Source organism: Felis catus, chromosome C1 (genome assembly GCF_018350175.1).
Source record: "Felis catus isolate Fca126 chromosome C1, F.catus_Fca126_mat1.0, whole genome shotgun sequence".
Classification (NCBI taxonomy): domain Eukaryota; kingdom Metazoa; phylum Chordata; class Mammalia; order Carnivora; family Felidae; genus Felis; species Felis catus.
This window is the reverse complement of record NC_058375.1, coordinates 2,778,451-2,791,779: the sequence shown is the minus strand read 5'-3', so window position 1 is coordinate 2,791,779 and position 13,329 is coordinate 2,778,451. Positions and strand designations below refer to the sequence as shown.

Sequence of the window (13,329 nt, the reverse complement as noted above, 5' to 3'; positions counted from 1 at the left end):
AGCACCTACCGGCCCTTTCCTCCCCAGCGCGGGAGCGCAGTGCATCCCAGTGGACAAACTCCAGAACCGCACGCGCTTTCTCCGCCTCCGCCTACGTCCTCCCTGCTTTCGGTTGCAACCCGGGACCCAAACGCACCGGCTCGGCGAAGCCCCCTGGCAGGCGGGCGGACGGTTCGGGGGCGGCCTGCGGGACCAAGGAGACAACCGCGCACTCCTGGGCCCTAGGCCGCCCGAGGCACGGGCCGAATGGCTGAGCGCCACGACAAGCGGGCAAAGTTTGCCCAAAAGGGTCTTCCTGAGTACCCCTGCCGCGAGTTCCCGGCTCGACCCCCTGGTGCCACCTGGCCCTGGAGTCCCGACCTAGACAAGCCCCCCGGGCGCTCCCGAGGGTGTCTGCGTGGGGGGGGTGGGGGGGGGCTGTCCGCGCACCTCCCCCAAAGCCCCAGAGTCTCCCGCCCCAGCTGCCCGCCAGCTGTGCGCGCCCGTCGGGCCCGGAGGTCACCGGCAAACAGCTGGATCGGCCGCTGGGAGCCCGGGAGGCCCCTGCTCAGCCCTGGGGCCCCGAGGAAGGGTAAGGGAGGGCGGAGTGGCTGTTTGATTTTGGTTTCCTCCAACTCCGCCTGCCCAGCTCTCACCGGGAGCCGGGAGCCGGGAGAGCTCTGGCTTTCTCCGGCAGCCCCGGCACCCGCCCAGGGTCCACGGCCGGCCGGGGCCCCGGGGAGGAGGCGCGCCGGGGCGGCAGGCCAGGACACTGCGCTGCTGGCGCCGGGAGCCGCGGGCTCGACCGGCCGGCCCCGCTGCACGGGGAGCCGGGGCGGGCACCCCTGGCCGGACCCGGACGCGCGCAGGCAGGGAGAGCCGGCCGCTCCCTGCGGGGCCGCGGAGCTCCGGGCTCGGGACTGGCACCCGGACGCGGCTCCCGCGGCCGCCTCCGGCCGCTAGCGGGGAGCGGGGAGGGGTCCCTTTATTCGCAACGTTGAGGAGAGCGCCGCTCCAGCCCAGCCCGGCACCCACGCACCCACGCAGCCACACGCACCCCGGCGCCGGCCGGGTCGCTCACCTGAGTCCTAAAAGCTGTTGAATCCACATGGTCACGTTTCGGGCAGCGGAGCCTCAGACCTTGCTCGCCCCGGCCATCTGCGCGGCGCCCGCGCCCGCTCGCTTCCGTCCCGCGGCGCCGGTCTCCGGCTCTCGGTCCGCCGCCGCCCGCCGCCCGCCGCCCGCCGGCCGCGGGGCGCAGAGCGAGTCAGAGCGCGGCCGCGCGGGGCTCCATGCCGGCCGGCGCGCCGCCGCCGTTGGGGCGCATGGCTCAGGCGGGGCGGCCCGCGGGGGCGCACATCCTCGGGCCGGGGCGCGGGGCTCGCCGCCCCTCCGGGGGCGAGCCGGCGAGGGCGGCGGCGAGGCGGGGGCGCCCACGGCCGGCCCGGGAGGGGCGCGCTCCGGCGCTGCGGCCGCGCGGCGAGGGTCGGAGGAGACGCGGCTTCGCCCTCCGGGGCGGTGGGGAGGGAGGCCGGGCGGCGCCGCGGCGCACGGTGCGTGTCTCGTGGCGCGGCTCTCGCCTCCGGTCCCAGCCCCGCGCCGAGGGGGCGGCGCGGTCCGGGGGTGAGGGCGGCGGCGACGCGGAAGGACGCGGGTCGCTTCTGCGCGCCGCCAGGTCAGGGGGCTCCGGCGGGGGTGCGCCGCCGGCCGGCGCCGCTCAAGTTGGCCGGGGGCTCCGTCTGAGCGCTCGCTCTGCAGACGGCCGCGGCGCCGGAGGCCGGCAGGAGGCGGGCGCGGGAGGCGCGCGGGGCGAGGGCGCCGTGCAGCGCGGGGCGTGGGGACGCGCGGCGGCGGCGCCGCGCCGAGGAGGCGCGCGGGGATCCCGGGGCCCCGCCGCCCGCGCCCACCGCGCCCGCCGCAGAGCCGCCCGCGCCGCTTGGCCGCCTCCCTCCGCGCGTCTGCCTCTCCGCGCGTTCGCCCCCGCCTCCCCGAGCGGGTCCCAACTCCGCCCGCCCGGCCCGGCTCACGTCACCCGCCTTCCCCGCCCCTCGAACTGGAGCCGGAGCCCCCTGCCCGGCGCCGGCTGCCGCTCGCGGCCCCGCCTCGCCTCGCCCCGCGACGCGTCAGGCGGGGCCCCCGGCCGCCCCCCTGCCCAGCCCCTGCCGGGTCTCAGTCCCCACCTTGGGAGAGGCTCCGGAGAGGCCGCGGGCGCGGATTGGACCGCCGGGCGCCGCCGGATGGTGTTGCCACGGTAACCGGATGGCCTGCGAAGCGGTTCGAGGTTCCGACCCGTTTACGGGGGCGCCCAGGGGACCCGGAGAGCTCATTTGGGGAGGGGGCGTTCCCGCGGGAGCCCTGGGGCGGGGGGCGCCTGGAGCGAGAGGCTGCGCAGAAAGTTTCCTCCAGGCGGAGCTGCGCAAGAGGCGCCGCCGGAGTCTGCGAAGCAGGAGGGTTCCTCTTCCCGCCTCCCCCGCCCCCGCCTTGGGCCCCTGCGTTCCAGGTCAGCGCTTAGCGCCTTCTGTCCCAACCCAGCCCGGTCCCGAATTTCGACGCTCCCCTAGCCCCCCGGGGCTGGGAGTCAGGCAGCTCGCCCGACTGCCGCCTCCGCTTGGCCAGGCCCTTGATCCGGAGGATTCGCTGAGAGTTCCGGGCCCTCGGCCTCCCAGGCTCGCCGCCACAGCCGGTAATCCGGTCCCTTCCCCATCCCAGGACTTCCCTTGTGCCTTCCGGGTGAGGCTGCGCTTGCAGGGCAGGGGCTGGAGGAGGAAAGGCTCTAGATGGGGGCCTCTTTCACCCAGAGAAGTGACCTACAGTGAACTGCCCCCCCTCCCCGGAGGCCGGACCTGCTGTGCTGACCAGGGAAACCACCCCGAGAGGCCCGCCGTCTACTCGGTGCCCTCCACGGAGGCGCAGAGTTGGAGGCCTTAGAGACCACCGAGTGCCGCCCTTCTGCGGCAGACGTGGAAGCCGGGTCCAGGGAGTGGAGGGAAGGTTAACTCACACCGGACCTGATCTGTGCAGGGGCCTCCCCTAGCTAAGCTCTGGAATCACCCCAGTCTTGTGAGATCAGCAGAGACCCCACTTGGCTGCTCGGGCCTCCCTGGGAAGGGCAGTGAGTTGGTGGCGGGGCAGATCCAGGCCCAGCATGGATGGAACTTTGGACTCCCAGGTGCACCCTTCTTCCCTGGGCATCGTGGGAGTCTACTCCACCCAGACGGGAGGTCCAGGAAGATCCCAGAGGAGAAAGGCCAGAAGCAAGGAAGGATAGTGGCAAGAACCCAGATTTTGACATGGGCAGACCAGCCACTCCTGTTGCCTAACTGTGGGGTCATGGTGCCTTCTCTGGCCTCTCTGATCTTGTTTCCTCCTCTGCAAAATGGGTCTCATGTTCCCTTCCAGATTTTCATGGGGATTCAATGAGATGGCCTCACACTCACCGTCGCGATTGTGGTTCAGGGAAGCACCAGGCTGAGTCAGCACTGCACCTGCCTGGCCACTCCTGGGTGGTCTTCCCCCGCAGCCTTCTCCCTGAGGGGTTTGGGGGAACACGTCCCACTAAGGGAGACAGGGAAGTATTGGAATAGCAGGCTGGGCCCAGGATAGTCAGGGGAGAAGGGGGTGTCCACAGTGCTGCCACCTAGCGGGACAAAGTGGGGGTGCTGCAGGAGGGAGGCCCTTGGAGGAGCCAGGACAACCCTGGGCCAGGTGGGCTGTGGGTGGGGGGAGTCCCAACCTGCTCTGTTCTGGGGACCCCCTTCAGCAGCCACGTGCGAACTTGCCCACCTTGTCTCAGGACGTTTATAAATGCACACGCTGAAATGCAGAGGGTTTTTAGGAAGTCAATGATATTGCAACGTGTTACCCAAATCTTAAAACAAATATGGTACTTTAAGACATCAGAAGTCTCGGTCGTGGGATGGGGGAATGACTGCCTGCAGTTCCCTGTTTGGCCCCAGTTCAGGGACCTCCTGCCACTGTGGCCTGTTGCCTACACGTGTGATGGACGGAAATGCTGGATTTCAGTGGGAATTGGCAAGAATAAAGATGTCATTTTTCCCCACCCAAGTATAGAGACCCCTTGGACTCTACCCACATACCCTGGGGGTCCCCAGCCCTCAGATATGAGCCCCAGGACCAAGGATTGTAGAGAGGAGTGTGTCCTGAAAAAAAAAAAAAAGGCAGAAGCTGGCAGGAGTCTCAGGGACATCAGACTCTACCCGACACAAATGAGCACAGGCCTCTCGAATCTTTGGGGGAGGGAGGCCGCCCTCCACCCCCTTCCCCCACCCCGGGCTGGAGCATCTCCGTAAGGACGAGGGCATACCAGTTTCTTTTTTCCTTTGGGCACCGGTCACGCCAGCACAACTCCCGCCAAAGAGAGCACCCACCTGGTACTCTGTTTGTGTTTATTTTTTTCTCTTGATGAAAACATTGCCATTTCTTCCATGCTGTAAAATAATAAAGCCAAGACTTCTATTTCACCATTAATGCAGCCGATTTCCTGTACTTTAACGGCTTCTCACATTTCTGACCCTTTCATTTTCCTCGCTTGGGAATTGGGAGGGTGGGTGTATGTCATCCCACACCGGAGACACAGACTTGTCACGTGCACGCACACACACACACACACACACACACACACACACAGGCTTAGCAGCTTCAGCAAGTGCAAAAGGAAAGTTTTCAGATGTACCCGCTGTAGAAAGATCCCCTCCCCACATCTGGCTGCTACCCCCTACTCCGGAGCAAGCTGCATCCTGCGCCCTCCCAGCCCCCTCGCCTCTGCCCTGCCCTATTTTCCCAACAAAGGATTTGGCTGACCCTCTGCCGGAGGTCCTCTTTGAAGCTCTCTTAGGCCATTTACCTAATGGCCTTCAGCGAGTGACTATTTTTAAAACCCATCCAAGCCAAATTGAGCTTCCACTGTTCATTTTTCTCCCAAGGAGGTAGATGTGTCTTAAGCATGACATTTGATTAAGTAGCTAAGTTTGTGATTTTAAATGGAAGGGAAATGCTGATTAAAATTATTATAAGTCTCTTTAAAGCGTTCACACTACTGTCTTCTGTGCCCCCTGCCTTACCAGCTCCCCCCCCCCCACAAGAAAACTTGCTTGTGCTGGGGTGGGGACAGGGAATGAACTCCAGGTGGCTTTTCCTTCTGGGGGAGGTTAAGTGCCCAGACTTTAGAATTCCTGCCTCGTCTTCGGAGCTGGTCGCCAGGTGCCAGGTGAGGCTTGAACACAGCTGCAGACTCCAGCTGAGTGCAAGGGGGAGGCTGCCCGTGTCAGAGGCCAGAGAGGGAAGCCGAGATTGCCTACCCCCACCCCCACCCACAACGGTCATCCCACAGTCCAGGGTCAGCAAAAGAAAATGCCAGCTGTCTACCGTCCATTCAGACACACTTGTGTATCAGAAAGAGGAAAAGTTGCTTCTTCTGCTTGTTCTGAGCAAGTGATGGGCTCTGAAGGCAGGTGAGAAAAGGACTGCCTCAGAATTTGATCTGGCTGGTGGGGGGGGGGGTGGGGAAGCCCCAGTTTCAAGGCTTTTAGGGATTCTCTGTGATGAGAGCTCTGCTACATCTATCACATGGGTAAGGAAGAGGATTAGTTTGCATTGCAAAATAAAGTGACAATTTGAGCACAGCCCCTTGGCATTGTGGAGTCTGGAGGTCTGGAGCCTGAAGTTGGAGGAAAGAGAAGGTCCAGAGGTGGACAGATACATGCTGAGAAGCCAGTCAAAGGCTGGGGTGCCCCAGGGGAGGGGCCCCAGTGCCCAGCGGAGTCCTTACTTTCTCTTAACTGTGGCTGAGACCAAAGTCTGAGGGTTTTGTCCTGTGTTGTGGTTCTGCTCTAAGGCAGTTGTGGTGGGGGGGAGGGTAGTGATGGAAGGGGTGGTCTCTGTTGTGGGGCAGGTTAGGGTGGGGAAGAGGCAACAGTGTCTGGAGAAGCCAGAAGATGTGAGGATCCCCTTCCTCTCTCACACTCCAGGAGACACTGGGCTTTGGGAGGGGGAGGGAAGAGGGACTAGACCTCACAAAGTACTCAGGATGGGGCTCATTTGGATCTTAAAAAAGAAGGGAGGGGGAGATCAGGGACATGGGAGAAAAGACCTTTGGTTTTGCAGGGGGGTAAGTCTCTCGCTGGTCCCCAAAAGTCCGACCCCTGCGAGGAGGATGAGAGAATTCATTCACCTCGTTGAATGAGCACCAAGCATGTACAGAAGGGACCAGTGGATGCAGCAGCCTGGAAACAAGGATGCCTGGCTGGAGAGCTCCTTAAATGGGGACAACTGCTCGGGAAAGAAGGTCTGACCCGAGAGCGGCTGCTGTTACTGCCAGAGACCCTGGGCTCCAGGCAGAGAAGGCAAAGCTGGATGCCGGTGTGTCTCAACTATTGATGTCCTTTCCAGATTGATTCATAAACCGCATCAGTCAGCTGCGACTCGATTAGGTTGTATCAACAGACAACCCCCAGAGCTCCATGGCTGAACCCTACAAAGATCAATCTCTCACTCTTGCTCACGACCACCAACAGTCGCCACCAGCTTTGCTGCACATTGTCTTCATTCTGGGACCCAACCTGAAGGAGCTGCCCTTACCTGGACGTCCCTAGTCCCATACCACAAGGCACGGAGTCATGGTGGAACTTCATGGTGGCCCTTTAAAACTGCTGCTGGGAAGGAACACATGTCACTTCTGTGCACATTTCACTGGTCGAGGCAAGTAACACGGCTGGGCTGACGTGGGTAGGCTGAGGAAACATTACCCTCACACAGGGAGGGACAGGCACCACTTGGGACACTCCTGCAATCTACTAAGTTTACCAGTAGATGTCAATGATTCAAGAAGATAGCTTGCATTTCAATTTCACTGAGCCCCTAAATTCAACAATGCCAGAATCTGTTCAAAGGAAGGCGGGTGTTTTCTGGAAGGCATGCTGAGTCTGCACACCTTTTCTATCTCCAAACTCTAGATAGCTTTTACCTTTCAAGGCTGAGAGGACTGGGGACTAGATTACACTACCTGTCCAAGGGTCGGGCACCTGACTGATGCTAGAAACACAGAGACAGACACTTGTCAACTACAACTGGTGGTGGGGGTGATTTGCTTACCCCTAGCTGTAGAGATAACCAGATAATGCCTCTTCTGAGGCTATACTTCTATCTAGAGGGAGGAGCTGTGAATTCTCAAGAAAAATCACCATCGTCACCATCATCATCACCATAATCACCACAACCACCACTATCACCACCATTATCATCAGCATCATAGTGACCACCATCATCACCATCGTCACCATCACCATCGTCGCCATCGTCACCATTGTCATCATCATCACCACCACCATCATCACCATCATCATCATCATCATCACCACCATCATCATCACCATCACTACCATCATTGTCACCATCATCATCACCATCGTCACCACCATCATCACCATCATCATCATCGCCCCCACCATAGTCACTCACCATTATCATCATCATCGTCATCAACAGCAGCAGTAGCAGCATCTTTAAGAATTTTATTGGTGCTCTGGATCTACGGACAGACCCTTTCTTAGCACCAAAAAGCACCTGACCCTTCTATGGCCTCCTTTTCTAACCAATGTTCATTGGACCCCATCTTCCTCAAGTAGCAGCTCAGGTGACGTTGGAGCTGCTCACAGCCAATCCAGAGAGTAATCGAGCAGAAAAGCCACTTCCTCTAATGATGCCTTGTCTAAGCTGTTATCCTCAGGCTTGAAGAGGCTTCCGGAACATGCCAAGGAGGGAGGAAGACACATCACTTATTGAGTGCCCTGATGCAGAGCAAATACCCAGCTGGCTTGCTCCAGTGTGGCCTGAGATTCACCCCAGTCTATAAGCATCAGCCACCATGATGAATTCTACATTTCTAATTTCATTTAACCTCCACAACAATGCGGAGAGGTTGATAATATCATTCTAGCTGAGACTAACATTTAAAATATTAAGCACCATGCAGCTTGAGCACTGGACCGGAGGCTGGCTATGGCCACGGAGCCAAGCAGCAGTCCTGGGGGTGAGGTGCCAAAGGAACGTGGGGTGTTGCAGGGAGAGTGCAGAGGCCGTTTCCAACTGGCTCAAGCCATTTCAGTATGATAATATTGTAATATTTGAGCACGCTGCCTAAACATCAGACCTACTCACCATCATATGTACATATAAGTAGTTCAAAGAGGATTGTCCAAGATCACCCAGCAGGGAAGGGATGACTCCGTGACCCAGCCTGGGCCTGTTCAAAGCCAAGGCTCTATTTAGTGTGTCACATGGGGGCCACTCCGGGCAAAACCACTTCTCCATTTTATTCCCCACTTTCTGAATGTGTCAAAAAGCAGAACCCCTGATAAGCAACAAGGATTCAAGGCCCCAAAACCCTGGGTCATTGTTTTCTTCTATACAGTATAGCCAGCCCCGGAAGCTCACCTTTAAAATGCGCTTTTATGAAATATTCACCGTTCAGCCCTCTAGAGAATGTGGCAGCAGCTACATGCTGTTAGCTGACTCGCCACTATCCTCTCTCCTCTTCATCCTTGTTAGTGGAACTTATGGTGGAGGTTGGGGGTGGGGTGTTGACAAATGTGCCAAGCCACAAGTTTATACGTCCCAGCCTCTCTTGTACTAGGGCAGCCTGTGACGCACTTCTGGCCAGCGATGCGTAGGCAGACGTGGCTTCATGGGACTTCCCGCAAAGCTCTTCGGGGGAGGGCTCATCCTTGAGCATGTACCTTTTGCTTTCCGTCTTCTCCTCATTCCCGCCTGGCACACAGATGGGATGCCGGTGATGCAGTAGCCACGTGATAAAGCCGAGGCGACAGGTGTGTGCGTGGAAGCTACAAGCCGAGAATGCCAGAATGAATGGGTAGCAGTAGTCTGGGCCCCCGAGGCATCGTGGGTTTCCATATGAGCCTCCCCACAGACTTTCTCGTAGGTAAGAAATAGAAACCAGGCTCAGGTCAAGCTATAGTTTATTCCAGCTTTCTGTAGCTTTCAGGCAAATGTAACGGAACGGGTCAGTGTTTCCCCACAAGGCTGGGAAATCCTGGGCACAGGCTAAGCTTCTTCTTGGTCAGGGAGGGATTTTACGACCCCCACTCAATGGTATAGTCAAAGAGGGGGACAGAGACCTGGAACCAGCAGGCTACACAGACATGCCGCGTGGGTTTCACATCGCCCACGGCACGTCCTGACCCGTGCTTACTTCACCAGTTCCAACGTGCATCTTTGGCTGAGTTCTGACCCGGGGTGGGGGTTGGGGTGGGGCTGAGGATTCCTCGGCTTTTTGTTCTCGGGTTTCTGAGGTCTTCACCGAGAGGGCAGGCAAACACCGAATCTCCCGGGAGACAGTGACTCCTGGCTCTGGGCTTGATGTCTGGTGCCCTGGAGTTTTCCTTTGTTACGGGAGCCAACAAAAGGCTCTGGAGAAGGCAGCACAGATCTGCCTGGCCTGGAGCAGGTGTTTAAAAGCTGAATCAGGCCCACGGCTTCCCAAATGAGCTTGAGAAGTTTCATTTCTCCCAGCTATATAAAGCGACGGTAGCAATCCAGGATATCTTTTCTCGGAGCAACTGTACTAGAATTCCTCCCCACAACACCCCCGGCACCCCCGTCCCACTCACCCACCGCAGAGATCCACAAAATCAGGGTGGACACTTGTATCCAACAAGAGGGAGCGAGTGGGAGACAGAAGAACACGGGGTGTCTGTTTGTTTGTTTGCTTGCTTGCTTTTTAAGAAACAAGTAAATCCAAGTCCTGCCTCCACCACGTCCCAGCTGCATGACGGCAGACCAGCTATATCACTCCCCTGACTGGTCCTCACATCCTGAAAGTAGGACGTAAAGGGGTGTGCCTCGGAAGACTAAATTAGACGCACGGTGGAAGGCTCCTGTGCGTTAGATGTGCTCACGGTTACCATTATTAGGAAGCAGCCCGCGGTCAGTGACATTGATGCCCATCTGAAGACAGACATCGACTACTTATTCACCTTTTCTTCATGCAACGAGGATTTACGGTGCTGGGTCCCAGGTGCCAGCTGTACTGTGGTAGGATAAACACACCTGATCTCTGCCCTTACAGGACTTACAGCTCAGGGAGGAATTCAGACGATAAACACATACACAAGACCCGAATGCCTGACTGTCCATTGACAACTTCCTGAAGGTCACCGGCTGGCTGCTATCTAACACTGAGCACCACCCCCTCCTAAGCTCTGTCTGCTCTCAGGGGTTCGAGCCCGTAAGCACGTTCCTAGACTTGCGTCCTGAAGGAGCATGTGACCCTGTGAATTGTTGGGGAGGGGTGGTGTCCAGGTCACAGAAGAGAGTCAGCAGAATAATACTGGTGGAAAGCAGGTGCTATACCTCCACGCGTGTCCGTGAGCGTGATACCTCACTCAATGGGAATCGAGTGCCCGCCTACTGCAGACACGAATCTGCTAAGTGCCGTGGGGGGTGTCCCTCCAGCTGTGCCCTGAGAGCCGGGTGAGAAGAGGATGACGCACGCACAGTTGGGTCAGCCTCCCTTCAGGCAGAGTGCCCAGCAGTTTAGGGTCAGTCATTCTTAAATCCGTCCGCTCACTTAGCCAAAATGTATGCTGTGGCTGCTGAATCAGACAAGTGAGGTCGCTGCTCAGGACACTCTCTCTTCCATTCTAGTGAGTTCCAGAAAGCATAGACCGGACAAACATCCCCTTGGAACCTGGACTTGGGACTAGGGGCTGGGGAGATCGGGCACTCACCCTGCCCAGATTCCCCGGGTCAAGTCTCAAGCCCCAAACACTCAGAGGGGACAAGTTGTCAAACTCTCCAATTGGGCCATCCACTATTAAAGCCTGCCTGAAAATGGGAAGGGGGCAGCAAGCCTCGTGTGCGTAGGATTTAAGAAGGTTGAGTGCCAATCTGGGGGAGGTGACTGTGCAGAAGGGGGCCCTCTGCAAGCAGGGTGACCATACGTTCCAGTCTGCCTGGGGCTGCCATCCTGGGGTAACTGTTCACCGGGCCCCATCTCCCCCTCAAAGTGTCCTAATTTGCACTGTATATTTTGTGCTGACCCAATCAATCAAGTGTGTCCCACATCAAAAGCTCCAGGCATCAAAGAGAGCCCCCCTGCGGCATACAAATGCCCAGGGGTCTTAAGAATGAGTAGTGAAAGTCCACACAGGAATTTGCACATGCATATTCATGGCAGCAGGAATCCCAGTAGCCAAAAGGTGGCCACAACCCAAATGTCCACCAACAAGTGGGCGGATACGCAAATGTGTGATTCACCAATGCAACGGAGTAGCTCTCAGCCATAAAATGAAACACAGGGCACCCTACAACATGGATGCACTTTGCGAACATTGTGCTAGAGAAAGAAGCCGGACAAAGGCTTGTTGACGTAAACTGTGCAGAATAGGGAAATATATAGGGACGGAGAGCACCTTGCTGGCTGCTTAGGGCTGTGGGAGCTCGGCGAAGGGAGGGAAGATAAGAGAGGGATAGCTAAAGCCTACAATTTATTTTGGGGGTGATGAAAATGTTCCGATGTTCACTGTGGCGATGGTTGCACATGTCTGTGGCTACATCAAAAACCATTGAATCGTGCACACCAAATGGCTGAATTGTGTGGTATGTGAATATCTCGATAAAGCTGTTATGTGTTAACTATTCTGGAATTAAAATTTAAAACTTAATAAAAAAATCATGCCTGGGTGAAAGAGTCATCCCAAGTAAGATAAACCAATACGTTTTAACTTAAGAGAGTGCAAAAGGCATAGCTATGGAATTTCTCATTGCAACTAACTTTTAAGAAACTACCACTTGTCAAATTTTAGTGTAGTATGAAATAAGATGCCCACGATTGTCTGAAAAGGCTGTTTCCCAACTACATATGTGTCCGAGGCCATATATGCAGTTTTCTTCATATGATTTCACCAAAGCAACTATAAAGCTGAAAAAAGACACAGATAGGAGAATCCAGATGTCCTATGCAATTTGTTTTTAATTTAGAAATGCTATTTACATCATCAACAAAAAAAACTCTTTTAAGGAAAAAGGAAATAGAGACTCAGGGGTTAAGAGCCAGCTGCCAGACCCGGATCTTGGCTGAGCCACTTAACGGCAGCAAGGGCCTCAGGCCAGCGACGTCACCCCTCCTCGTCACCTGCAAAATGGTTGCATCTGCCTCATGATCATTAGGAGGGATTATGGACTAACCCCCAGTGCGATGGCATTGGGAGGTGGGGCCTTGGAGGGGTGATTAGTGTTGGTTAGGTCATGAGGATAGGGCCCCCGACGGGATGGGCACCCTACAAGGAAGGAAGAGATCCCAGCACTCGCTCCCTCTGCCATGTGAGTACCCAGCAAGAAGCCAGGAAGAGGGCTCTTGCCAGGAACAGAATCCTGGACCTCCAGCTCCAGAGCTGTGAGAGGTACAGGTCCGTTGTCTGAGCCCCCAGGCAGTGGTGTTTGCTGCAGTGGTCCGAGTAGACGGGGACAGGACCAGGTGGAGTCTACCCAGCCCTCCCCAGGTGCTTCCTGCTCCTCCAGCCGCCCTACACAGATTCAGAACCCGGCTGAGCAGGGGGGTACTTAATTCTGAAATGCATAGAGTGAAGGGCCATGCCGTCTGCTCTGTCCAGGGCGTGCCCATGTGAGTTTCCTGGCTGGAGATCATATCCCACTTTGGAAGACTCCATTCCTTCTCTTTGGGCCAAGATTTCCCTGGTTTTTCTGCAGCTCCAGCAGGATGGCCACTGGTGTCAGCATTTTGTGCTGTCTCTCACTGCCCAGCCTGCCCGGCCGGCAGCCTCCCATGTGCCCATCAGGCAGTGGAGGCAGCCATCAGGGAGAGGAGGGCGGTGCGGCCGAGGACATCCTGTGTGATTGGCTTGACTGTTCCCGGGGATGGGGGCCACGTTTCCCCTTTGTCCCCCTACCAGGTCCGGGTGGCCTTGAGTTTTCACGCTCACACCACCGTCTGAGGCCCTTACTGACCTGCCCAAGGTGAGAGATTTCCCTCGATTTGGTTGAGGGACGGAAATCTCGGTGTCCCGAGGCCAGCAATGCAAGGTAGACATGTGACCCTGAGCTTCTACAGAATTTGTCCTGGATTCTAGTGTCGCATTAATGCATTTTTGCCAGATCTTCAAAAGGCCCAGGGATGGGAAGCGAAAGCTCGGGGTGAGAGCACTAATTTTCCAAAGCCCTATTTCTGCATGAGTCGCTTTCCTCGGCCTGATAGTATTCCAGCTTTTAGGAAGAGGGTGGCACGGGGTTGGAACATGAAGTCAGAGAGCACTAATTAGCCCTCCCTGACTTCAAAACTAAAATATTCGTGCAGTA

At 57.2% G+C, this 13,329-nt stretch overlaps 1 protein-coding gene across 1 annotated transcript in view; it reads right to left on the bottom strand.

Moving 5' to 3' along the window:
• Positions 1–1,185, bottom strand: part of AJAP1 (adherens junctions associated protein 1) — a 128,747-nt gene extending 127,562 nt beyond the window's left edge. The window contains exon 1 of the mRNA XM_023258007.2: positions 1,061–1,185. Within this exon, the coding sequence (XP_023113775.2) occupies positions 1,061–1,089 (29 nt within the window). The 5' untranslated portion in view covers positions 1,090–1,185. The remainder of the gene's footprint in view (positions 1–1,060) is intronic.
• Positions 1,186–13,329: the final 12,144 nt, after the last annotated feature.